The 27,469-nt window shown below is 40.8% G+C and overlaps 1 protein-coding gene across 6 annotated transcripts in view; it reads left to right on the forward strand.

Annotated features, from left to right (window-relative positions):
- shank3a (SH3 and multiple ankyrin repeat domains 3a) overlaps positions 1 to 27,469 on the forward strand; it is a 1,110,717-nt gene that overhangs the window by 519,836 nt on the left and 563,412 nt on the right. For all 6 annotated transcript variants that reach the window (XM_063072946.1, XM_063072949.1, XM_063072948.1 and 3 more), the window contains 4 exons: positions 2,542 to 2,693; positions 4,517 to 4,684; positions 6,226 to 6,342; positions 26,332 to 26,409. In XM_063072946.1, coding sequence (XP_062929016.1) covers positions 2,542 to 2,693; positions 4,517 to 4,684; positions 6,226 to 6,342; positions 26,332 to 26,409 — 515 coding nt within the window. The remainder of the gene's footprint in view (positions 1 to 2,541; positions 2,694 to 4,516; positions 4,685 to 6,225; positions 6,343 to 26,331; positions 26,410 to 27,469) is intronic.

Genomic DNA, 27,469 nt, shown 5'->3' on the forward strand with positions numbered 1-27,469 from the left:
CCATCTATCTCATAACGTGGAGTTACCTATAACTCCAGGACTGCTGCATTTACTACACATGTCAGCCACATGCGAAATGGTTGTTAATATTTAATGTAGTGCCGGAGGATTGACGATTGCTCATGTGGTTCCATTGTTTAAAAAAGGTTCTAAGAGTAAACCTAGCAACTATCGGCCTGTGAGTTTGACGTCAGTGGTGGGTAAATTGATGGAATGTATTCTTAGAGATGGTATATATAATTATCTGGATAGACAGGGTCTGATTTGTATATATAATTATCTGGATAGACAGGGTCTGATTTGTATATATAATTATCTGGATAGACAGGGTCTGATTAGGAACAGTCAACATGGATTTGTGCGTGGAAGGTCATGTTTGACAAATCTTATTGAATTTTTTGATGAGGTTACTAGGAAAGTTGACAAGGGTAAAGCGGTGGATGTTGTCTATATGGACTTCAGTAAGGCCTTTGACAAGGTTCCACGCGGAAGGTTAGTTAGGAAGGTTCAATCATTAGGCATTAATATCGAAGTAGTAAAATGGATTCAGCAGTGGCTGGATGGGAGACACCAGAGAGTGGTGGTGGATAACTGTGTGTCAGATTGGAGGCCGGTGACTAGTGGTGTGCCTCAGGGATCTGTACTGGGTCCAATGTTGTTTGACATATATATTAATGATCTGGATGATGGGGTGGTAAATTGGATTAGTAAGTATGCAGATGATACTAAGATAGGTGGCGTTGTGGATAATGAAGTAGGTTTTCAAAGCTTGCAGAGAGATTTAGGCCAGTTAGAAGAGTGGGCTGAAAGATGGCAGATGGAGTTTAATGCTGAAAAATGTGAGGTGCAACATTTTGGTAGGACTAATCAAAATAGGACATACATGGTAAATGATAGGGCATTGAATAATGCTGTAGAACAGAGGGATCTAGGAATAATGGTGCATAGTTCCCTGAAGATAGAATCTCATGTGGATAGGGTGGTGAAGAAAGCTTTTGGTTTGCTGGCCTTTATTAATCAGAGCATTGAATGTAGGAGTTGGGATGTAATGTTGAAATTGTATAAGGCATTGGTGAGGCCAAATTTGGAGTATTGTGTACAGTTCTGGTCACCGAATTATAGGAAAGATGTCAACAAAATTGAGAGAGTACAGAGCAGGTTTACTAAAATGTTGCTTGGGTTTCATCTCCTAAGTTACAGAGAAAGGTTGAACAAGTTAGGTCTTTATTCTTTGGAACGTAGAAGGTTGAGAAGGGACTTGATAGAGGTATTTAAAATTATGAGGGGGATTGATAGAGTTGACGTGGATAGGCTTTTTCCATTGAGAGTGGGGGAGATTCAAACAAGAGTATGTGAGTTGAGAGTTAAAGGGCAAAAGTTTAGGGGTAACATGAGGGGGAACTTTTTTACTCAGAGAGTGGTAGCTGTGTGGAACGAGCTTCCAGCAGAAGTGGTTGAGGCAGGTTCGACGTTGTTGTTTAAGGTTAAATTGGATAGCTATATGGACAGAAAAGGAATGGAGGGTTATGGACCGAGTGCAGGTCGGTGGGACTAAGTGAGACTAGGAGTTCGGCATGGACTAGAAGGGCCGAGATGGCCTGTTTCCGCACTGTAATTGTTATATGGTTATATAGTGCGTAGGCTACAAGTTGGCTTTAGTCTGGATAGTACCAAGCTTTTTTAGTAATGTAGCTGCAATCAAGTGGCAAGTATTCCATCACATTGCAGACTTGTGGGATGTGGATGATGGAAGAGCCTTAGGAAGTGAATTATTCACTACAGGAAACCCAGTCTCTGACAAGTCCAGTTGAGATCTAATCAATGGTTCACCCAGGATATCTCACCCAGTCAAAAAGTGCTTTGATTTCAAGAGCAATAATTCACTTCACCTTGAAATTCAGCTCATTTGTTTGTGTTTGGAACAAAGCTATAATGGTAAAACAAGTTGCTGGGGAGCAAATACCAATTGATAAAATTGACAATGGCATTTTTCAGAGCAGGCTAGGTGGAAAATAATTAGTCAGTTCCAATATTTCCTGGTTTTAGAGAACAGGTCCTACCTGGGGAATTTTTATTTTATTGGAGTAAGCCTGTGTTGCTGTTGCATTGGAAAAGCTTAACTCCTTATAAACTTTCATGTACATCTACTGTACGTACCACAATATCTACCCATTTAAATAATATGCTTCTCATTGACTTGTACCCTCTAACCCATCCATTTAAACTCTATTTAAAATCATCCCTGATGAAGATTGCAGAGTTTGTCATCGAAACGTCAGTTATAATCAATACCTGTACCCAGTTGGAAGCCTGTGAAGAATTTATTCTTCTATCTACTCTCATCTTAAACTTCCTGTTTAATCTTATGGAGAAAACTGTTGGATCATTTATAGCTACAATAGCAATATATTTATGAGAACTCCTGATCATTGATTTAATGTTACACTCTACATAAGTTACGTTAATACATTCATTCTTGGTTTTGACTTTGAAAGAATAATTTACTGATCTAATTCCCATATTACCTGTCACTACTGTCAGAATGTCCATTAACGTTGGCTGCACAATTGGAGAGCACATCTGAAATCATCAAGTTGCTGAAAAGTGGGGGAGCTCATTTGGACTTTAGGACCCGGGATGGATTAACAGCTTTACACAAGGCCGTACGATGTCAGAATCATACAGCACTAATAGTAAGTAGTCAATTCCACACTCCATCAACACTGATCATGTGATTTCATGGCACAGGGATACTTAGTACATGAACTGAGCTGCATTAACAATGTGAACACAATTTCACGTCAACTAGCATTATGCTGCAATACTGGTGAGTACGTGACACTATGGTGATAGTGAGTCATAAGTTGCACTCTGAAGGGAGTGCACAAAAATCACTTGGTAATACATGGAACCACAATATTGCTTTGCCAATTCCACCTCTTGCCACTGCCCCAACCCCCAACCTTCACAAGTTTGTTGGATTATTGAACATGAGGATCTGAATATTGAAATGAGAGTAAGTCATTTTATCCCTCAAGCCTGTTCTGTCAAATCTGTCTGATTTGTAATCAAAAACCTTATTTGCCCTATTTCCATTAATACCTTTGGTTAATAAAAAGTCCTTCAACCTCAAATTAAAATTGACAATTGACCAATGTAGTCTAAATTGTCCAAATTTCTGCTGTGCTTTGAATTTTCTAACACAAATCTAAAGCTCTAATTTGCAGTGAATATCCCCTAATTTTAGATTCCTGAATCAGTGCTTCGAATATTTTGAAAGCCAGTCAGATTGTCCTTTAATCCTCTAAATTCTGAGGTGATGCAATTCTACTTTGAGTTATCTGAACTCATAATTTAATCAGCGGAGTCCAGGTATCATTTCTGCAAATTTTTGCTTGTATCCCACCCAAAATATAATGCCAAGATGTGAAAATGATAATCCAGGTGTGTTTTAACTACTACTTCCAAACTCTACTTATTTTCTAGATTTGAAAACCATTCTTCCAGTAATCCTACTCAGTGTTTTGTGTACTTGCCCAACACATTTTAATGGACTGGATCAGTTAATCCTTATGTCCAGTAGGTCTCTTGTTGTTCAGCCACTGAGCGATGTTGAACAATGCTGCTCTTGATAAAAAGTAGATCCTTACTGATGGTGGTATCTAGATATCTGTATCCATACAGAATGTTAGTTAAATATTTTTAAGGACTAGGGGACCTAGAATGGTGTATTGCATTTCCATTAGTGGTGACCCAAAGACAAATGCGTGTGTGTGTTGTATGTTCGTGAGATACAGTGATCATTTTCTGATCTTTCAGTCAACTGATTTAATCCTTGCTCCAGGTTTTACACCACGTTTGTTTCAGTATTGAATGATGACTGCACTGTCAGGGTGACTGCCAATCAAATTAGAGGATGATCTAAGATCTTATCTCTCACTCTCTAGTGGAACTGTAAGATCCTATAACATATTCAGAGATAAAGGAGTCTTGGTGACCTGGCCAATGTTGATAATAACCAATACCTAACAGATAGTACATATTATCTCATTGTAGACTTCAACGCTTATTTATTATTAATTTACCTTTGTTCCAGACTCTAAAACAAAATAAAAATTTGTTAGAATCCTGAAGCTTATGTTTGACCGAAAAGGTTAGAGAGTTCTAGAATACCTGTACCTTTTCTATGAAAGAGTGCTTCCTGATTTTACTCTTGAATAGTGTACTTCTGATAAGGATTTTGGTCCTTCTTTGTAGATGCTTTCAACAAAAGAAGCAATGTCTCTGTTTAATTCCTTACACCTAACTGTCTTGCATTTCCTCAATTTATTCAATTATAAAATAATAACTCTGCATTGTTTGTACTATCTTTAGGAACTATGTTTTGTGAATGAGTAAGTGTTATAAATGTATTGTGCTTGTGCATCCTAAATAATAATTCTATTCACTGTACAACATACAATGCTGTGTGACACTACATACCTTCGTAACCTACTCGTATGTCTTTTTTGCACAGACTCTGTTAGATCTGGGTGCTTCTCCAGATTATAAGGACAGCCGGGGTTTAACACCTTTATACCATAGTTCAATGGTGGGAGGAGACCCTTATTGCTGTGAACTGATTCTGCATGACCGTGCCAACGTAGGCTGCATGGATGAAAATGGCTGGCAGGAAATCCATCAGGTAAAATGATTGATAGGAAACAGAATATATAAAAAACAGTTCCATATATGAATGATGCACTGATGGCTTGGAATCATGCAATGCAATCTGTTCCGTTCCTTTCCATTTCCATTCCCACTGAGTTCTCATAGCAGGAGCTCACCCATTTTGCTGGAGTTGGAATTGAAGGGAGTAGATTGGGAACATAAGATGCCAACTGGAGTATTCAAGAAGGAACTAAACCAGCTTAAATTTGCAGAGTCAGATGTTTATTTATGTCCTGATATACTCCCAACGTAGTAAAGAGGGTTGGCAGTTCCTTCTTCAAGATCTTTTGGCCAAGCAAAGAATTTGGAAGGTATTTTGTCTGTATGACCCACTGAGAGGGACTGAGAGTAAATTGTTGGCAACTCCTTCAACACAATACAAACCAAGATTCTGTGATCAGTCTTTATAGCAATCATTTATCACATCTGTTGGAGGTTATCAGATGTAATTTAAGTTCTATATGCCCAATCTGAACTAAGACTCATTACAAAAACAGCAGATTTCACTTTCTTTACCTGCTACTTTATTCTCAAGAATATTTTTTTCAATTGCAAAGCACATACTGTTCCATTATCTGAGGCACTGAGTATGTAATTGAACACTGAAGTCCTGGGTTAAGTTTGACTGATTGACCTGCACAAAGAAATAACCACTTTTCTTTACCCCCTTTTTTATTTTCATTGTTTTCCATTTAATCTGGCCTCTTGGTTTCATGTTTGTTCAAACGTTGTCTTGATATTCAAGTTCATAATGAAACTTGGAGTTCAGCAGAGTTGATAGGTTATTTCGGCATAAGTATACAACATTGCTAATGGCGCCTTGTATCACTTTGCTGCCAATTATAAATAAAACTATGGGAGTTACTTAACCAAAGTGGATATCCTACTTTTTGGAGACAGTTTATCCTGGCCAGTTTTCCAAATGATTATTTACATGGCTTTATTGTAGCAACTTGTTTTGAGGTGTGTCTAATCCTGGAACATTTCTTCAGCATCATGGCACAAATAGCTGAGTCCCTTAGGATTCGTTCCATCAGATTCCATCAGAAATTACATGGGATTAATCATATTGGTTGAAGAGCATGCCTTTGGAATAGTGAAAACCTTGAAAATATCACTAAAAGTAGTTTTCTTGAGCGATTCCTGGGGTTGAAAGATGGCTTACGTACTGTACTTCCAGTCTGGTATAATGGGTTTAGAGATATGACAGGGCTCGTCTCCCCTCCTCTTTGTGACGTACTTTCATTGCAAGCACTCAAGTACTTCGATTATAAAATCGGTCCAATGAATCTCTTTATATTGCTTCTGTACATTAATTCTGGAAATTCTTTTTTCTTTAAATTGGGCCTAACTCCTTTAATCAGAGCTGAGTTGCAAAGTTCTAATTCTTTTAAGTCATGCAAAGAAGACAAATAAAAGCAATCACAGTCAGTGGCACTCACAGGCTGAATAATTGATTGAAAATATATCAGTGATGAGCTTGCGAAGTTCTAACTATCTGTTGTTTTGATTCAGGCTTGCCGGTATGGGCATGTGCAGCACCTGGAACACCTGTTGTTTTATGGAGCAGACATGAGCACACAGAATGCCTCGGGGAACACAGCTCTGCATATCTGTGCACTCTACAATCAGGTCAGTCATGGGTGGGAGAATTCCTGGGAAAGGGCAATACTCAGATAAAGAAGTGCACTGGAATGGTCAGCACTTCGAAAACGTGACTCATTGTGGTCATGCCAGAATGTGAGAGTATTGTAAGTAGAATGTTAGGAAGAGCATAGGGAAATATGTCGAAACGCAAGTGGGTAGGATGAGAGGGGAATGAAGTAGGAAAGGATGTTGAAAGTTTGGTGTCAAAGCAAGTAGGAAGATTATGAGGGTTAGGTAAGAACAGAGGTAGGAAGGATGAAAAGTTCAAGGCAAGAATGCAGCTGAAAGAGTGTGGAGAAGAGTGCAAGTAGAAGAAAAAGTAAGTTAGGGTGATCATGGAAGCAGGAAGGTGAATTCATAGAGCCTAAAGCATAAGGGCGCTGGGAGAAATAGATTGCAGATTGTTAAGAGATCTGAGAAACCAGAGATCTGGTTGTGGCCTGTAATGACTACTTCAGTGCAGGGCATATATAACTAGCATGTCTGAAGTTGAGGAAGGGCCATGGCAATACATCCATTCAAGGTTTCAAAGGTACATTTAATGTCAGAGAAATTATGCATCCTGAAATTCTTTTTCTTTTCAAACATCCACGAAAACAGATGAGTGTCCCAAAGAATGAATGAATGACGGTTAAATGTTAGAACTCCAAAGCCCCCCCCCAAGCTACCCCCTCCCATGCGTTAGCAGCAGCAAAGCAACGATCCCCCTCCCCACCAACAAAAAAAAAGCATCAGTGCCCCCCACTGAGAACTCAAGTGATCAGCAAAGCATCAATAATGACACAGACTAGCAGTACCCCAAAGACTACACGTTCAGCTGGTAATTTGACATACCACAGTCTGTCTGTCTCTGTCTCTCTGTCTGTCTGTCTGTCTCTCTCTCTCTCTCTCTCTCTCGCTCTCTCTCCCTCCCTCCCTCCCTCCCTCCCTCTCTGTCCCTAATAAGGGAAAAAGAGATGTCCCTGTTTCACAGCGAGAGGGGAGACATAACAAACAACTCGCTGATTTACAATGTTGGAAGTCTGTTGTGTCGCTTTTTCTGAGCTCTGTGCCCTAAGAACTTGGGTCTCTGGAATACAGCTAACAGATCTTTCATTTCCCACGATATATCATACAGCAGTACCTGCAAAGCCCACATCCCCCAAATGAATGTATTGAAACCAATCACATTCAGTTCTGATTTCTAAATTTTTACTTATTAGCTGAGTTATCTCTCATCAATAGAGTGGTAATCAAAATTCATTCAAATCAATTCGGATTCAGAATTATCTACCCCTTTTCCAAGTGCAACCACTTATCTGATGATACTTTATTCTGAAAATACTGTATCTGTACTGGTTGGCTTTTCCGTGATGTAGAACAGTGGTTTGATTTGGAATTATTGAGCGAGTTTCTGTACCATGGTAAGTTCTTTTATATATATAAATTCTGTACATCCTGTATTTCTCTGATATTCTGACACTGATAGTCTCTTCCCCATCTAAATTCAGAATCTGAATCAAGTTTAATATCAGTGGCATATATTGTGAAATTTGTTGTTTTGTGGCAGAAGTAAGGTGAAATACATAATAAAAAGGCACTATCAATTACAATAGGAAATAAATATAAAATTGAATTCAGTGAGTAGTCCAAAAGAGGGAAAACAAAATAGTGTGGTAGTGTCTATGGGTACATTTTTCATTCACAAATATGATGGCAGGTGGGGGTTGGTGAAGAGATTGTTCCTAAAATGCTGGGTGTGCATCTTCATGCCCTTGAGCCTCCTCCTTGAGGCAATGAGAAGAGGGGATGTCCTGGGTGATTGGGGTCATTCATGATGGATGCTGCCTGTTTTGAGGCTGATGCCCATGATGGAGCTGGCCGACTTTACAACTTTCTGTAGTTTTTTCCAATCCTGCATATTGGCCTCTCCATTACCAGACAGTGATGCATCCAGTTAGAATGCTCTCCATAGTACATCTGCAGAAATTTGTGAGAGTGTTTGGTGACAAACCAAATCTCATCAAACTCCTAATGAAAAATAGCTACTGGTGGGCTTTCTTTGTGATTGCATCAATATGTTGGGCCCAGGTTAGATCTTCAGACATGTTGACACCCAGGAACTTGAAACTACTCATCCTTTCCATTGTTGATCCCGTGTGTGTGCTCTGTGGTCTCCCCCTTCCTGAAGAACACAATCAGTTCCTTGGCCTTACTGATATTGAGTTTGCAACACCATTCAGCCAGCGGATCTATCTCACTCCTCCTCATCACTATCTGGAATTCTGCCAACAATACTTGTGTTATCGGTATATTTATAGATGGTGTTCGAGCTGTGTCTAGCCACACAATCGTAGGTGTAGAGAGAGTAGAGCAATAGGTTAAGCACATATCCTTGAAGTGTGCTAACGAGAAGGAGGTGTTATGTCTGATCTGCATGGACTATGGTCTCCTGATGAGGAAGTCAAGGATCCATTTGCAGAGGGAGGTATAGAAGTCTAGGTTTTGGAGCTTGTTGATTAATGCTGAGATGGTACTGAGCACTGAGATATAATCAATAAACAGAAACTTGACATAGGTATTGCTACAGTCCAAGTGGTCCAAGGTCGATTGGAGACCCAGTGAGAATGCGTCCACTGTAGACTTATTGTGGTGATAGGCAAATTGCTGTGTGTCCAGGCCCTTGCTTAGGCAGGAGTTGATTCCAGCCATAACCAGCCTCTCAAAGCACTTCATCACGGTAGGTGTGAGTGCACCTGCATGATAGTCATTTAGGCAGCTCACTCTGCTCTTCTTGGGCCCTGATACGTTGGGGCTGTCAGTAGAGAAGCGGTTAGTGTGATGGGATTGCAGCTCAGGGCATTCCGGAGTTTAAAGTTCATTTCAGTGCCATCTGAAAGGAGTGTCCGTATGTACTCCCTGTGGAACGTGTGTGTTTCCCGTGGTGCTCCGATTTCCTCCCACAGTCCAAAGACGTGCCGGGTGGGTTAGTTGGTCATTGTCTATTGTTCCGTGATGAGATTAGGGTTATCGGTGTTGTGGAGTTGCAGGGGTGGTGTGGCTTGAAGGGCTAGAATGGACAGAGGTACTTGAAAATATTAAAGAGATAGTGCAGGAACTAAGTGTGGAAGTTAAATCAAGCAATTAAGGACAGAGCTCACAAGAAGGGAATGGGACATGGGAAAGTCTTCACACCACTTTTATTGCGATTCAGCATTCTGCCAATTGGTATATGGCGGTTATTTCCTACCTGCATTCTAATCAGAATCAGGTTTAATATCACCAGCATGTTGTGAAATTTGTTGTTTTGCAGCAGCAGTCCATTGCAATACATAATAATGTTTTTAAAAACTATAAATTACAGTAATAAATATACATAAAAATTAGGTAGGGCAAAAAATAGTGAAGTATTGTACATGGGTTAAATGTCCATTCAGAAATGTGATGATGATGGAGAAGAAGCTGTTCCTGAATCGTTGAGTGTGCATCTTCAGGCTCCTGTACCTCCTCTTTGATGGTAGCAGTAAGAAGTCCTGGGTTAATTTCATTCTCCAACTTTGAACGCATGCAAACGTATAATGAAAGGCTTTTGAAAGCCCTCATTGTATTCTAAATTTTCAATATATATAGAAGCTCCAGAAAAGCTGAAAGTCACATGGGCAGCTCCAGTACATTTGAATGCAGTACTTCCCACAGACATCATGTCTTGTGACAGCCCTTGTGCCCTTAAATTTATGCCGAGTGTGGGTTGATTTCATGAAAAAATTATTAGATAATGTTGCCATGGTTTTTCCAGCAATGCTTGTATGAGTATAGACAGTCTGTGTTAGCAATGTAGTGTGACAGTATTTTATTTGGGGAAAGAAACTGACTGATTTTGAAGGCCTAGTGTGTCAGGTATGACTTTCCTCTATTCTGTTTTGCTCTACGCATTTGCTTTCTGTCGGCGGAAGTACATCAGTGCTTTTATCTTTACCTTCACTTCTAACTTTGGTGACATTCATCCAAATTATGTCATTAAGAGTAAAATCTCATTAAATAGTTAACTCTCAAAAATTTAATCATTTAGGTAAATATTTGTGCTTTAAATTTTAAAAAAATGAAGCTGTTGTAAATAATTGAAACTACATAGACCGAGGCTTGAGTTTATCCATTTCATCCTTGTGAAACGCCTGTTTTTATACATTGTCAAACAAAATCCAACCATAAGTAGTAACCTTCTTTCTGCAGAGCTTATTTTGGAGGAGATCTCAGGATTCTGTCTGTCTAGATCAGCAAACCGCTCTTTAGCTCTGCTTTTTCATGTGCATGAGTGTGCTTTTGGGCAGAGGAAGAATTCTGTTGTCTACAAAATTGTACATGAAATTTGAAGCACAATAGCTAAGTACTCCAGATATCCCACCTCTCCCGGAAGTTCCAGGAGTCTCCCGCATATCGATAGTGGCTCCCTGACGCCCGGAAATTATATACAATATCCCGGAAGTCGATTTTTTTGAGAGGGAGAGGGAGAAGGACAGCGAACATCCTGATTGGTCTCTCTTCATGCTAAGAGTGGTCCTCAACCACCGGGCCGCGAGGAAACAATATGATTTGGCAATATGAAACGATATGAGCCAGCTGCACCTTTCCTCGTTCCCTGTCACGCACTGTTGAATTTTAACACACGCAAGGTCATCAGTGACCCAAGACGTGCAAAGGAATGGGTCCGTGACCGATTTGTGAATGTCCCTGGTGAATCATCCGTGTCAGCGCAGAAAAAACATCAACTCCTCGAGCTTGCAAATAACAGTGGGCTGAAAAGTATGTTTGACACAACATCTCTGCCGGCACTCTGGATCAAAGTCAAGGCTGAATATCCTGAGATAGCCATGAAAGCACTGAAAACATTGCTTCCATTTCCAACATATCTCTGTGAAGCGGAGTTTTCTGCAATGAATGCAACGAAAACTAAATTGCGGAATAGACTGGACATAAGGAACCCCTTTTGAGTATCACTGTCTCCCATCACCCCTCGATGGGACTGTCTTGTTGCAGGAAAACGAGCCCAGGGCTCCCACTGATTCAGTGATATTGGTGTGTTGCAATGATTTTATACGTACATACAGGGAAGATATGCGCTGTGTGTTTAATATCCAAACATTACTTAAAATGTTATGATGCAATTGACTTATCACCTATGTTCCGGTTGTGATTAACACCCACGCCCCCGGTCAGCTGGTCTGCAAGAATATTGTCAATATTAAATTGGTCTGCGGTGCAAAATTGATTGCGGACCCCTGCTAAGTAAACCTTTCAGTTTTCTCTGTGGGCGGGCTTTACAGTTGATCTCGAAAATAATGACAGTGTTGCTCGCTGCACTGTTTGCAACAGTGACTTTTCTATTGCCCATGGTGGGTTAAAATGTAAAAGACATGTTGAGGTGAGTTTAACAGGTGTCATTCATTCATTAGCATAGCTAATGTTATTTAAACTAGCTGGCTGGCTGCTAAGGAGCCACGCTATTGATGTCCTACTTGATGAGGCCAAACTCCCTGTAGACCAAGTTGAAACAGAATAAACGTGATAATATAATATAAGTACATATTTTACTGTCACATTTTCTGCATATACCCAACTTGGTTTACAGATTAGACAAAATCACTAAGCAAAGTATTACATACACCCTTGGAGGTTGACAGTGGGGGGGAGTGGGGATATGGGGTTGCGGGGGGCGGGGGTGCTACCTCCCTGAAATGAGTTTTTGCAGGGTGGGATGTCTGAGTACTCTGATATTGTAGTTAAATATACATAATTCAAAAGTTTCATAACACAATGGATAGCCACTCAGAAATGCAATTTACATTATGAGGGTTCATTAACTCTTCATGATGCCTGAGTTGAAGCCATTCTTGCAGCCATTTTGACCAGAGAATTGTCAATATTTATGCTGCAAGTATATTTGGAATGACCGGTTGATAAGAACATATTGGCAGTGTAACAATTTTGGATTTTATACAGAGTTGATATCTATGTTAGTCAGGTAAAGTTTTTATAAAAGCAGATTTTTGTTTTGAGATTGTGCACTCACATTTGAAGGTTTAGTTTAAAGGGATTAGCGGGATAGCCAAGAAAGGAGCAAGAGCTGCCTGGAGCAAAAAATGTAGATACTGAAAATCTGAAACAAAAGCAAAACATACTGAAGTATTCAGCAGGTTGAACAGCGACAGTGGAAAGTAACTGAATTAACATTTTAAGTGAACTGGCAAAGTGAGAAAATATAGATATTTTAAGTTCCAGAGAGGGGAAAATGGTAGGAATGATACTTTATACTTTATTGTCGCCAAACAATTGATACTAGAATGTACAGCGATATTAGATTCTGCACTTCCTGCTCCCTGGATTACAAATCGATAGTAAATATTAAAAATGTAAATTATAAATCATAAATAGAAAATAGAAAAATGGAAAGTAAGGTAGTGCAAAAAAATCGAGAGGCAGGTCCGGATATTTGGAGGGTATGGCCCAGATGATTATAGCTGATGTGTCAAGGTAACAATTTAAAGTGGTAGTTGGAGGCGGAAATGAAACAAATCAAAATGGAAAAGGTATAGCCACATTGTGGAGAGCTTAGTTTGTTTATTTTTTTATTGAAATACCGTGTGGAATAGGCCCTTCCAGCCCTTCAAGACACCACTCAGCAATCCCCTGATTTAATCTGAGCCTAGTCATGGGACAATTTACAATAACCAATTAACCTATCAACTAGTATGTCTTTGGACTGCGGGAGGAAGCCAGAGCACCCAGAAACCCATGTGGCCATGAGGAGAATGTATAAACTCCATAAGGTGGTGGGAATTTGAACCCAGGTTGCCTGTACTGCAAAGCGTTACGATTACCACCAGGCTATTGTGCCATTCCGTGGTTTCTGAAAGAATTGAATTCCATATTAAACATCAAAGACTCAGGTGAATTCAGGCAAAAAATGGAACAGTGGTTCATGAGCTGAGGTTGACTGTCACTGGAGGTTGAAAACAGAGGCCAAAGTGGGAGCAGCACAGAGAATTAAAGTGACAGTCAACTGGAAGCTCTGGATTATCTTTCTACAAAACAGAGATTCTGCACACTAGTCAGCCAATTTGCATTTACTTTCTTCAACATAGAGGAGACCACAGTGTAAGCATCAAAATCAAAACAAAAATTACAAGTATATTTTAGCTTCATTTGGCAGAATTGTCTCTGGAATGTGGGAAGAGAATGGGTGACATATGGGAAAGAACTATGAGAAAGGCCCTGGTTGGAAGAACTAACCAAGGAGGTAGAGAGGAATCATACACTCTGTAATGCTGGGAGAGGAAGGAAAAATGTCTTGTGATGGAATCCTTCTGAGGATGGTTGAAATTATGGACGATTTAAAGCACGAGGATTTAGGTAGCATACACTCAGTAGCCTCTTTATTAGGTACAGGAGTGGAACCTGGTGTGGTCTTCTGCCCATCCACTTCAAAGTTTGACATGTTGTCCATTCAGAGATGCTGTTCTGCACACCACTGATTAAAGTGCAATTATTTCAGTTACCATTACCTTCCATTTGGCTTGAACAAGTCTGACCATTCTCCTCTGACCTCTCATTAACAAGACATTTTCACCCACACAATTGCCACTCAGTCGATTTTTTATCTTTTAGTTTTCACACCATTCTTTAACACTAGAGACTCTTAGAAACATAGAAAACCTACAGCACAATACAGGCCCTTCGGCCCACAATGCTGTGCCTAACATGTACTTACTTTAGAAATTACCTACGGTTACCCATCCCATAGTCCTCTATTTTTCTAAGCTCCATGTACCTATCCAGGAGTCTCTTAAAAGACCTTACTGTATCCACCTCCACCACAGTTGCTAGCAGCCCATTCCACGCACTCACCATTCTCTGTGTAAAAAAAAAACTTACCCTTGACATCTCCTCTGTACCTACTTCCAAGCACCTTAAAACTGTGCCCTCTCACGTTAGCCATTACAGCCCTGGAAAAAAGCCTCTGATGATCCACACGATCAACGCCTCTCAACATCTTATACACCTCTATCAGGTCACTTCTCATCCTCCATCGCTCCAAGGAGAAAAGGCTGAGTTCACTCAACCTATTCTCATAAGGCATGCTCCCCAATACAGGCAACATCCTCGTGAATCTCCTCTGCACCCTTTCTATGTTTTCCACATCCTTCCTGTAGTGAGGCCACCAGACCTGAGCACAGTACTCCAAGTGGGACCTGACTGGGGACCTATAGAGCTGCAACATTACCTCTCAGCTCTTAAACTCAATCCCACGATTGATGAAGGCTACTGCACTGCATCCCTTCTTAACCACAGTCAACCTGCATAGCAGCTTTGAGTGCCCTATGGACTCAGACCCCAAGATCTCTCTGATCCTCCACACTGCCAACAGTCTGACCATTAATACTATATTCTGCCGTCATATTTGACCTACCAAAATGAACTATCTCACACTTATCTGGTTAGAACTCCATCTGCTACTTGTCAGCCCATTTTTGCATCCTATCAATGTCCTGCTGTAACCTCTGACAGCCCTCAATACTATCCACAACACCCCCAACTTTTGTGTCTCATCAGAAAATTTATTAACTCATCCCACCACTTCGTCATTCAGGTCATTTATAAAAATCACAAAGAGTAGGGGTCCCAGAACAGAACCCTGAGACACACCACTGGTCACCGACCTCCATGCAGAATATGACCCGTCTACAACCACTCTTTGCCTTCCATGGGCAAGCCAATTTTGGATCCACAAAGCAAGGTCCCCTTGGATCCCATGTCTCCTTACTTTCTCAATAAGCCTTGCATGGGGTACCTTATCAAATGCCTTGCTGAAATCCATATACACTACATCCATGGCTCTACCTTCATCAATGTGTTTAGTCACATCCCCAAAAAATTTAATCAGGCTCGTAAGGCACAGCCTGCCTTTCACAAAGCCATGCTGACTATTCCTAATCATATTATGCCTCTCCGAATTTTCATAAATCCTGCCTCTCAGGATCTTCTCCGTCAACTTATCAACCACTGAAGTAAGACTCACTGGTCTACAAATTCCTGGGCTATCTCTACACCCTTTCTTGAATAACGGAACAACATCTGCAACCCTCCAATCCTCTGGAACCTCTCCCGTCCCCAATGAGGATACAAAGATCATTGCCAGAGGCTCAGCAATCTCCTCCCTCGCTTCCCACAGTAGCCTGGGTACATTCCATCTGGTCCCGGTGACTTATCCAACATGATACTTTCCAAAAGCTCCAGCACATCCTCTTCCTTAATATCTACATGCTCAAACTTTTGAGTCTGCTGTAAGTCATCCCAACAATCGCCAAAATCCTTTTCCGTAGTGATTACTGAAGCAAAGTATTCATTAAGTACCCCTGCTATCTCCTCAGGTTCCAAACACACTTTTCCACTGTCACACTTGATTGGTCCTATTCTCTCACATTTTATTCTCTTGCTTTTCAAATATTTGTAGAATTCCTTGGGGTTTTCTTTAATCCTGTTCACCAAGGCCTTGTCATGGCCCCTTCTGGCTCTCCTAATTTCATTCTTAAACTCCTTCCTGCTAGCCTTATAATCTTCTAGGTCTCTATCATTACCTAGCTTTTTGAATCTTTTGTAAGCTCTTCTTTTCTTCTTGACTAGATTTACAACAACCTTTGTACACCACAGTGCCTGTATCCTAACTTCCTTTCCCTGTCTCATTGGAATGTACCTATGCAGAACCCCACGCACATATCCCCTGAACATTTGCCACATTTCTTCCACACGTTTCCCTGAGAACATCTGTTCCTAATTTATGCTTCCAAATTCCTGCCTGTTAGCTTCATATTTTCCCTTACTCCAATTAAACGATTCCCTAACTTGTCTGTTCCTGTCCCTCTCCAATACTATGGTAAAGGAGATAGAATTGTGATCACCATCTCCAAAATGCCCTCCCACTGAGAGACCTGACACCTGACCAGATTCATTTCCCAATACCAGATCGAGTATAGTCTCTCCTCTTGTAGGCTATCTACATACTGTGTCAAGAAACCTTCCTGACCACACTGAGCAAACTCCACCCCATATAAAATCCTCACTCTAGGGAGATGCCAATCTATATTTGGGAAATTAAACTCTCCCACCACAACAGCCCTGTTATTATTTACACCTTTGCTGAATCTGTCTCCATATCTGCTCCTCGATGTCCCTGTTATTATTGGGTGGTCTATAAAAAAACACCCAGTAGTGTAATTGACCGCTTGCTATTCCTAACTTACAACCACAGAGAGTCTGTAGACAATCCCTCCTTGTTTTCCTCTTTTTCTGCAGCCGTGGCACTATCCCTATTCAACAGTGCCATGCCCCAACCGCTTTTGCCTCCCTCCCTGTCCTCTCTGAAACATCTAAAGTCTGGCACTTGAAGTAGCCATTCCTGCCCCTGCACCATCCATGTCTCTGTAATGGCCACAATATCATAGCCCCAATTGCTGATCCACGCTCCAAGCTCATCCACTTTGTTCATAATTCTCCTTGCAATAAAATAGACACATCTCAAACTATCGGTCTGAGCGTGTCCATTCTCTATCACCTGCCTATCCTCTCTTTCCCACTGTCTCCAAGCTTTCTCTATTTTTGAGCCAACCTCCCTTTCCTCCATCTTTTCTGTCTCTTCAGTTCGATTCCCACCCCTCAGCAATTCGAGTTTAAAATCTCCCCAGTAGCCTTAGCAATCTTCCCTGTCAGGATATTGGTCCCCCTCGGATCCAAATGCAACCCGTCCTTTGTGCGTGGAAGGTCATGTTTGACAAATCTTATTGAATTTTTTGATGAGATTACTAGGAAAGTTGACGAGGGTAAAGCAGTAGATGTTGTCTATATGGACTTCAGTAAGGCCTTTGACAAGGTTCCACGCGGAAGGTTAGTTAGGAAGGTTCAATCATTAGGCATTAATATCGAAGTAGTAAAATGGATTCAGCAGTGGCTGGATGGGAGACGCCAGAGAGTAATGGTGGATAACTGTGTGTCAGATTGGAGGCCGGTGACTAGTGGTGTGCCTCAGGGATCTGTACTGGGTCCAATGTTGTTTGTCATATATATTAATGATCTGGATGATGGGGTGGTAAATTGGATTAGTAAGTATGCAGATGATACTAAGATAGGTGGCGTTGTGGATAATGAAGTAGGTTTTCAAAGCTTGCAGAGAGATTTAGGCCAGTTAGAAGAGTGGGCTGAAAGATGGCAGATGGAGTTTTATGCTGAAAAGTGTGAGGTGCAACATTTTGGTAGGACTAATCAAAATAGGACATACATGGTAAATGGTAGGGCATTGAATAATGCTGTAGAACAGAGGGATCTAGAAATAATGGTGCATAGTTCCCTGAAGATAGAAGCTCATGTGGATAGGGTGGTGAAGAAAGCTTTTGGTTTGCTGGCCTTTATTAATCAGAGCATTGAATGTAGGAGTTGGGATATTATGTTGAATTTGTATAAGGCATTGGTAAGGCCAAATTTGGAGTATTGTGTACAGTTCTGGTCACCGAATTATAGGAAGGATGTCAATAAAATTGAGAGAGTACAGAGGAGGTTTACTAAAATGTTGCCTGGGTTTCATCTCCTAAGTTACAGAGAAAGGTTGAACAAGTTAGGTCTTTATTCTTTGGAGTGTAGAAGGTTGAGGGGGGACTTGATAGAGGTGTTTAAAATTATGAGGGGGATTGATAGAGTTGACATGGTTAGACTTTTTCCATTGAGAGTGGGCAAGATTCAGACAAGAGGGCATGGGTTGAGAATTAGAGGACAAAAGTTTATAGGTAACATGAGGGGGAACTTCTTTACTCAGAGAGTGGTAGCTGTGCGGAACAAGCTTCCAGCAGAAGTGGTTGAGGCAGGTTCTATGTTGTCATTTAAAGTTAAATTGGACAGATATATGGACAGGAAAGGAATGGAGGATTATGGGCTGAGTGCAGGTCGGTGGGAATAGGATAGGGTAAGAGTTCGGCATGGACTAGAAGGGCCGAGATGGCCTATTTCCTTGCTGCAATTGTTATATGGTTATATGGTTAATGAACAGGTGTATCTAATAAAGTGGCTACTGAGTGTATGGTGGCCTAGCAAGGAAGCTTCCATTTCAACAAAAATGTAATGGGTAGCCTCTGTGGTTTTTGGAAATTAGCATAAAAGTAATGATCTAGTAGGAGCAGGTGCAATGAATTTAATATTTGTAAATCAGTTTATTTTCCATCCATAAACAAATTAATTCCTACCCTAACTCCCTCAATCCCCAATGTGTTTATTTTACATCCGTGTTAGTGTTAATTTTCCATAATTACAATAAAGTTTCCTTACCTTATTTTATAAAGCAAAATCTTACCTCAAAGAATCCGGTGTAGATTCAGCAAAATGACATCAAGTATGGTAACAATTTGAACGAAGCAGATTTAATAAATTCAACACAGACTGTATATTTAAACCACAACAATCTTTACCACTAGAAGCAGTCAAATCTCTTTGAGAAATGCAGCACAGAAACAGGCTCTCCAGCCCAACTGATCCATGCCGACAACCACATCCCTCCTGCTGGTCCCTGTTGTGCAAGCTCACCCCCCCCCACCCACCCACCGACCGAACTCTTTCCCTCCATGTAGCTCTCCAAATGCTACATAAATGTTGCAGTTGTACCCACCACAACCATTTCCCCTGGAAGCTCATTCCAAGTACTTATTACTGTGTAAATTAGTTACTTATCAAATTGCTTTTAAAGTTCCCCCTCTTACCCTGTGTTTGTGCACTCTAGTTTTGGACTCCCTACCCCTGGAGAAAATCATGACCCGTCACCTTATCAAGGTCCCTTACACTTTTGTAAACTTTTGCAGTCACCTCTCATTCTTCAGCATTGAAAACAATAGAGAGTCAGCATTGCTAGCGTCTCCCAATAACTCAGGCCCACTTGTCCAGGCAGCATCCTCACACCATATTCCAAATGCAGTCTCACCGAATGACTTACAAAGGCAACATAATCTTCCTTCTCCTATGCAGTACGCAAGATGCTGCAGGAACTCAGCAGGCCAGGCAGCATCTAGTAAACAGTCTACGTTTCAGGCCAAGACCCTTCATCAGCACTTGGGGAAAAAAAAAGATGAGAAGTTAGATCAAGAAGGTGGGGTGGAGGAAGTACAAGGTGGTAGGTGATAGGTGAAAGAGATAAAGGGCTGGAGAAGGGGGAATCTGATAAAGAAAGAAAGGGAAGGGGGGAGGAGCACCAGGGGGAGGTAATGGGCAGGTAAGGAGAGGTGGTGAGGGGGGAAACTGAGAAGTGGAATTATCTCTCCTCCAAAGTCTTTTGCCCCATCATGCTAAGTTCCTTCCTTACCACCCTATCTACTTGTGCAGCCACTTTCAATGAACTGTGTGCTTATACTCGCAGGTCCCTCTGTTCCACTACAGTCGTCAGTGCACTGCCAATCACCGTACAAGTCCTACCCTGCGTTGAATGTGCAAAGTACATCACCCCACACTTAAACTGAAATCCATTCCCTCGCTCTGAGCCCATGTCCCCACCTGATCAAAATCTCCTTGTAGTTCATTGCAACCTGTTACACTCACGAAAGGATCCCCCAATTTAATCTCATCAGCAAACTTGCTAATCATGGCATGCATATTCACATCCATATTATCTATACAAATAATAAATATCAAAGGTCCCAAAATTGATCCCGGGACACCACGGTAGTCACAGGCTTACAGTTGGAAAATTGACCTCCAGCCAGCACCCTCTGCTTCCTATCATTGACCCAGTTCTGAATCCACCATGCTGGCTTCACCGAAATTTCATGTGTCCTTATAGACAACATTCACTCTCCTACCTTTACCTATCCCCTCCATCATTTCTTCAAAAATCACAAAGGTTTTAGAATAAACTTTATCAAACAACGTGACCTCCCATGCACAAAGCCATACTGACTATTCCTGATCAGGCCTTGACTATCCAAGATCTTGGCTCTCAGAATTCCCTGCAGTCGCTTCCCTACAACTGAAGTCAGGCTCACCATAGCCTATCCTTGCCACCCATCTTGCCATCCCACCACACTGGCATTACATTCACCATTCTCCAGTCTTATGGGCCTTCACCAGTGGCTGACAATAGACCAAATATCCCTACAAAGCCTCCATTAATTCTCCTCTGTCCTTCTATATGGCTGAGGATGGACTTGGTAGGGCCCTGGATATTTACCAACATAAGTGTGCTTCAAAGCTGCAAATTATTAACATGAGGAAGGAGGGTACAGTGGTGCTAAAAAGTTTGTGAACCCCCTAGAATTTTCTCTATTTCTGCATAAATTTGACTTAAAGTGTGATCAGATCTTTATCCAAGTTCTAAAACTAGATAAGGAGAACCCAATTAAATAAATAACACAAAAACAATATATTTGTTCATTTATTTATAAAAATGATCCAATTTTACATGTATTTGTTGGAAAAAGTATGTGAACCTCTGGAGTAATGCCTGCTACAGAAGTTAATTGGCATCAGGTGACCTAATCAATTTAATGATATTGGAGCTGTGGGTTGTAGAGGTGCCCTACTCTATAAAAAGACACAAATTCAGATTACTGACACAGCCTGCTCTTCTCAAGAAAGATCTGTTTACGTGGCACCCTACCTTGATCAAAGCAACTTTCAGAGGTCTTGAAGAAGTATTGTGGTGATGCATGAAGCTGGAAAAGGCTACAAAAACTTTGTCATCCGCAAACTTAGCCACAAAACCACTTAATCCGTAATCTAAATCATTGATATAAATTGTAAAAGAAGCAGCCCCAACAGTGACCCCCGCGGAACGCCACTAGTAACCGGCAACCAATCAGAATAGGATCCCTTTATTCCCACCCTTTGCTTTCTGCCTATCAGCCAATGCTCCACCCATTCCAATATCTTTCCTGTAATTCCATGGGCTCTCATCTTATTAAGCAGGCCTCTAATGCGGCACCTTATTGAAGGCCTTTTGAAAATCCAAATACACAACATCCACAGCCTCTCCCTTGTCAATCTTATTTGAGGTTGGACACACTTCCCTTGCTCCTATATTCAGATTTCCGCCATGTGTCCCGTCTGGCCGATATACGCTGCTCCATCCTGTAAGTGCTAAAGGAAATGCAATGGTCCTGATGTCCTCCGAGGAATTCCACAGGAAAGTCCAGCAGATTCTGGACGATGCCACCTGCAGAGTTCTACAGTGGAATCCCACAGATTCGATTGTCAGGATAACGTCTGCTTTACTGAAACATCCGGACTGCCGGACTGCCAGCAGACGTGCAAGACACTTCTGCCGCCGGAGCCAGTACCACCTAGACTTTACAGGCTCCCCAAGGAGAGTTACCCCAAACCCATCATCAGTGGGATAGACTGAACAACTTACTAACTTACAAAGCATTTAATGGCCATGCTGTCACCCTTTGGGGGCTGTGAGCATCACATCACAAATTCAGCCAACTTCGTTAAAACAATAACCAAAACCCAGCTGAACCCGGAGGATAATGGGAACTCTCATGAACAGAAACACCGTGATTATCAAAGACAGCTTGGCCTTCATGTGGCGAAGGTTTGATAAGGGTATCATTGTCCTTTTTGAACACCCTTACATCGACGTACTTCCTCTATAAGGGGAACTACTATGAATAAATGGACAGTGTGACCATGGGATCATCCTTGTCGTCAGCTGTTGCCAATTTCTGCTTGGAGGACTTGAGGAGAGGGCTCTGAGTTCATCACCCTTACACCCTAAATGCTTCTTCAGATACATTGAAGACACCTTTGTAGCATGGTCTCATGGAATCGAGGCACTCCAACAGTTCCATGACCATCTGAACAGTATATTCAATTGATGATGGAGATGGAGAAGAATGGTTGCCTCCCGTTCCTGCACATTCTAATATGACAGAAACCAGATGGTAGCCTCGGATACGGCCTCTATCGGAAACCCATTCACACTTATACCTCAACAATAACAGCGACCATGACGCCACCCAACATAGAGCAATTCTTACTACTTTGACCAACTGTGTGAAAACTATATCAGACCCAGAGAGTCTCCCTGAGGAAATAAGACAATTATGCATGATGTTCCCACAGAATGGCAACAAGGTAAAGAAAATCATTAGGGTTTTTAAAAGGGCTGACAGAAAAACCAGGAAAAACCGCCTGGTAAAGGAAGCTATAATAAAACTAGAGGAAAAGAATTTTAAAGACGAAGGTCTCGCTCCAAGTAAGAACTGGAATCTGACTGGAAACAAGGTTGGGCAGCGGAAACCTGATTGGATGAGAACTAACCAATTGGGGGGAATGGACTATGGAGGTACAAATACCACTCCATGTCAGAATGGGAATGAGATCCACACATTTTAATTCCACATCCCATTCCCATTCTGACATGTCTATCCACGGCCTCCTCTACTGTAAAGATGAAGCCACACTCAGGTTGGAGGAACAACACCTTATATCCCGTCTGGGTAGCCTCCAACCTGATGGCATGAACATCGACTTCTCTAACTTCCGCTAATGCCCCACCTCCCCCTCGTACCCCATCTGTTACTTATTTTTATACACACATTCTTTCCCTCACTCTCCTTTTTCTCCCTCTGTCCCTCTGAATATACCCCTTGCCCATCCTCTGGTTCCCGCCCCCTTGTCTTTCTTCCTGGACCTCCTGTCCCATGATCCTCTCGTATCCCTTTTGCCTATCACCTGTTCAGCTCTTGGCTCCATCCCTCCCCCTCCTGTCTTCTCCTATCATTTTGGATCTCCCCCTCCCCCTCCAACTTTCAAATCCCTTACTCACTCTTCCTTCAGTTAGTCCTGACGAAGCGTCTCGGCCTGAAACGTCGACTGCACCTCTTCCGAGAGATGCTGCCTGGCCTGCTGCGTTCACCAGCAACTTTTATGTGTGTTGCTTGAATTTCCAGCATCTGCAGAATTCCTGTTGTTTGCGTTTTTAAATAACAAATGACACACACTTCTTACACCATTGACACAATTGCATTTTAAAGAAAAATCAGCTGGGATATGTCCTTCAGAAGAATATATAGGATTTTGGGGAGAAGTTCAATAGTTACCAAATTTATGTCAGAAAAATGTGCACTTGCAGAGCTGGGAACATCTTGGTGACTTCATTGTATCCTGCACAAGCTGGGCGATAGTGTGTAGTCAGAGATAATGAAGGATAGCACAAACCTACACATAAGCTAATTAGGATTCATACTGGTAGGACCCTGGGTTGTAGTTTACAGAATTTATCCAACTAATGAGGCACACAGCAGATAGTCAAAGTTCAAACTAAATTTATTATCAAACGTATATATACGTTAGCATATACTACCTTGAGGTTCATATTCTTACAGGCATTTACAGGAAAATAAAGAAGTACAATACACTTTATGAAAACTATGCTAGGCAAAGACTGGCAAATATCCAACATGCAAAAGAGGATAAATCATGGATATAATAACTAAAATATGTAAGTAAATAATACTGAGTTGTAGAGTTGTTGACATGAGTCCATAGGTTGTGGAGTCAGTTCAGTGTTGAGGTGAGTGAAGTTATCCAAGCTGGTTCAGGAGTCTGATGTTGTAGGGTAATAACTGTTTCTGAACCTTGTGGTGTAGGTCCTAATGCTTCTGTGCCTCTTGTCAGATGGTAGTAATGAGAAGAGAGCATGGCCTAGATGATGAGGGCCCCTTGCTGATAGATGCTGCTATCCTGTGGTAGTACTCTTTGTAAATGTGCTTAATGATGGGAAGGCTTTGACTAGAAGTAGACGTTTCCATTCCTGGGCTTTGGGGTTTCCATATCAGACCACATCTAGTCAGGATGCTCTCTACTGTGCATTTATAGAAGTTTGTCAAAGTTTAAGATGGCAGGCCAAATCTACACAAACTTCTAAGAAAGTAAAGTTGCTGTCATATCTTCTTTGTGATGACACTTACTTGCTGGTCCCAGATCCCCTGATGTGTTAATGCCAAGGAATTTAAAGTTCCTGATCCTCTCCACCTCCAGTGCCCTAATGAGGACTGGTTCATTGATCTTAGGATTCTTTCTCCTGTACTTAATAATCAGCTCTTTGGTCTTGCTGACATTGAATGAGAGTTGGTTGCTATGGCACCACTCAACCAAATGTTCAATCTTCCTCCTATATACCGATTCATCACCACCTTTGTTTCAGCCAACGACAGTGGTATCATCAGTAAACTTACAGTAAATATAGTATTGGAGTTGTTCCTAGCCAGACGATCATAGGTATAAAGTGGGTAGAGCAGGGGCTAAGCCCTGTGGTGCACCTGTTCTGATGGCGGTGATGGAGGAGATGTTGTTGCTAATCTGTACGGTATCGTGGTGTATTATTCCCAGCAGGTGAAATGAATTAAAATGATGAGTGACAAACAGCATGTCAAGCAAGGTTCTTGAATGTAAGACCGCATTTCTCCTGCCAAGTGGAAAGTATCACATATTTGACAAGTGCTTTGTAGGTTTTAGAAAGTCCTTGGGGGACGTGTTGTTTGCTACAAAATAAATAACCTCTGGGCATTTCTATATAGACAAAGTAGTGGTGTAGTTGCTCTGGTTTTATATCTTATCTATGACATGCTGTTGTTAGGGGATGCTGCATTGGTAATGGTATTGAATGGCAAGGGAACACAGTTATCAGTCGTATTTAGTTATTGTCTGACGCTGTGTCACACAAACGCCACCTGACGCTTTTTCGTTCATGCCTGAATGTTGCACAGTCCTGATATGTTGGCCTCAAGCTGTTTCATTTTCTGAGAAGTGGTGAATGGAATTGAATCCTCTGCAATCTTTACCCAAAGTTCATTTTCGTATTTTTCCCGGACAGTAGCATGGTGATGAGGTAATCGTTTTCATAGAGTTGATTGCATTCAACACTACTGTGAATAGCTCATGCTAGGTCTGAGATTTTATACTTCAGACACACAGATCCATCTTTCTTCAGGTAGTAATAATATTTATTGTCTTAGGAAAAAATGCACTCTGCGGACCAAATGTATATCAAGTCATTTTCCATGGCTCCTTATATTGTATATTTGAAGTTGCCTTTTTATATAGTCATAGTGCCTTATATCTTTATTTATTTGTACAAATTGTTGCAACTGTATATATAATATTCGCTTAGCATTCTATTTTTGTGTTTATAGTATCCCAAGTATATGAGCTGTAACTCAAATTGTTTATTATACATGCTAATACAATTTGAGTGATGTCCTATGTTAGCTCTCTGCTTTGTTTCCGTACTCATAAACATGGTTACAGTAAGCATGTGGTTCTGCGTTTATAATATTTAGAATATATACTGTACATCTAGGGGATGAAATTCTTGATTTCTGCATCAGATCAGCTATTTGGCTTTGGTAATAAATTCCAACATGAAAAGAGCTACACTTATATCAGAACATTCAAATTGGTCCATTCATGCAACACTTTTACTGTTCTGCGTTTTACTGGTTTATGTTTAATCCCCCAATATTATGAATCTTCAAACACCCATGATTGATCAGTAGACTTCACACAATGTATACTTTTAAAGCTGTTGTCTGGAAGTAAAATGCATGATTACATTACAAAATACTTAACAATGCAGATCTATTGATTTTTAAAACAGTGAACATTTTGCAGAAAGGTCTTTGGGGTATATTTCCATTTGGCATCAGTAAACGCGGGAAATACCCTAATCTGGAGTATACAGTTTGTCTTTCTGTATTTAGGACCCTACTACGTTTCTGTTAAAATATACACAATGCGGTATCCCACTTTATTTGTCATATCCATAAGATATGTATGAGTTTACCTTCAATTAGGAGATGTCTAGATTTCAGCAAATATAAATAGTGCTCCACTGTGCATTTATAATCAATATATTACTTTGTGAGACATAATAATAAAGTATGTAAAAATGTTCTACTCATTCACTTCCAGGAAAGTTGTGCAAGGGTCCTTTTATTTCGAGGAGCAAACAAAGAAGTTAAGAATTACAACAGTCAGTCAGCATTTCAGGTAGGGATGCGTCAAATGTTCATAACTATTTCTGTGCATGTTGATCTTCAGAGTTTTTTTTAAAGTTTTTTTTTTCATTCCAAACCTGTAAACACCAAAGAATTTTTTGTATAATGCAGTGCAAGCTGATACAGTAAGTATTGCAACACAGAATTCTATGTCATGGAGTTCATAGTTTGTCTGAGTTTTGTTATATGAAAATAAACTAAAGCAAAGTATGATATTTTCTAGATTTAAATATTTTCATTTAATAAAGAGTGTAAAATGTAATAATTATGACCACTTAATGGTTTCTGTAACACGGTGAGGGAGATTAATACTACAGCTTAATATTCTTTTATAATATCTTGTAGAAGAGTATTAATTAGTGCCGCTCAATATTCTCTGTAGTATGATTTGGGATTACAGCTATATAATCAGTGTGTGGCACCCTGTAGAAATATAATAATTTTGACATCTCTGTTTTCTGTATTATTCAGTTAGGAGAGTAATTATTGTAGCAGCATTATCCTCCTTGTAATATCGAAATTAATAACTGCTTTAGTTTCTAGAAACATTTTATTCATTTTGCAGAATGTGGTATTGCTGTGCCAGTCAGAATTTATTGTTTTCCCTCTTGAAAACAATGGACGAATTGCTACCTTAAGTTGCGATAGTTATGGAGTGAAATGAGAGTGAAATAGAATTGGTGCTACACACCCACTCCCTACCATCCTCCTGGCTAATGTACAGTCCCCGGAAAATCAAACTGAAGACATCAGAGCAAGATTGTAAAGACAGAGTGAGAGATGGGTTACCGGTGCTTTCCCCAGCCTGAAGTTTTCTGTGTGGGAACAAGCTCAAAGGTGGTCACTGTTGATTCATTAGAAACACATTGGTCAAATCCTGTCTTGATGTCGAAGTAGTTAAGCTCTTACTAATTCACCTTTTTGTCTGTCTGTGGAAAATGGTTGCAATGAGGTCTGTAGAGCACTGATCCTGGTAAAGTGGTGAAAGCTGCCATCACAGTATTAGATTAGATTAGATTATGAGGACACACAGTCCTCTTTTATTGTCATTT

This window comes from Mobula hypostoma, chromosome 20 (genome assembly GCF_963921235.1).
Source record: "Mobula hypostoma chromosome 20, sMobHyp1.1, whole genome shotgun sequence".
In the NCBI taxonomy this organism is placed as follows: Eukaryota; Metazoa; Chordata; class Chondrichthyes; order Myliobatiformes; family Myliobatidae; genus Mobula; species Mobula hypostoma.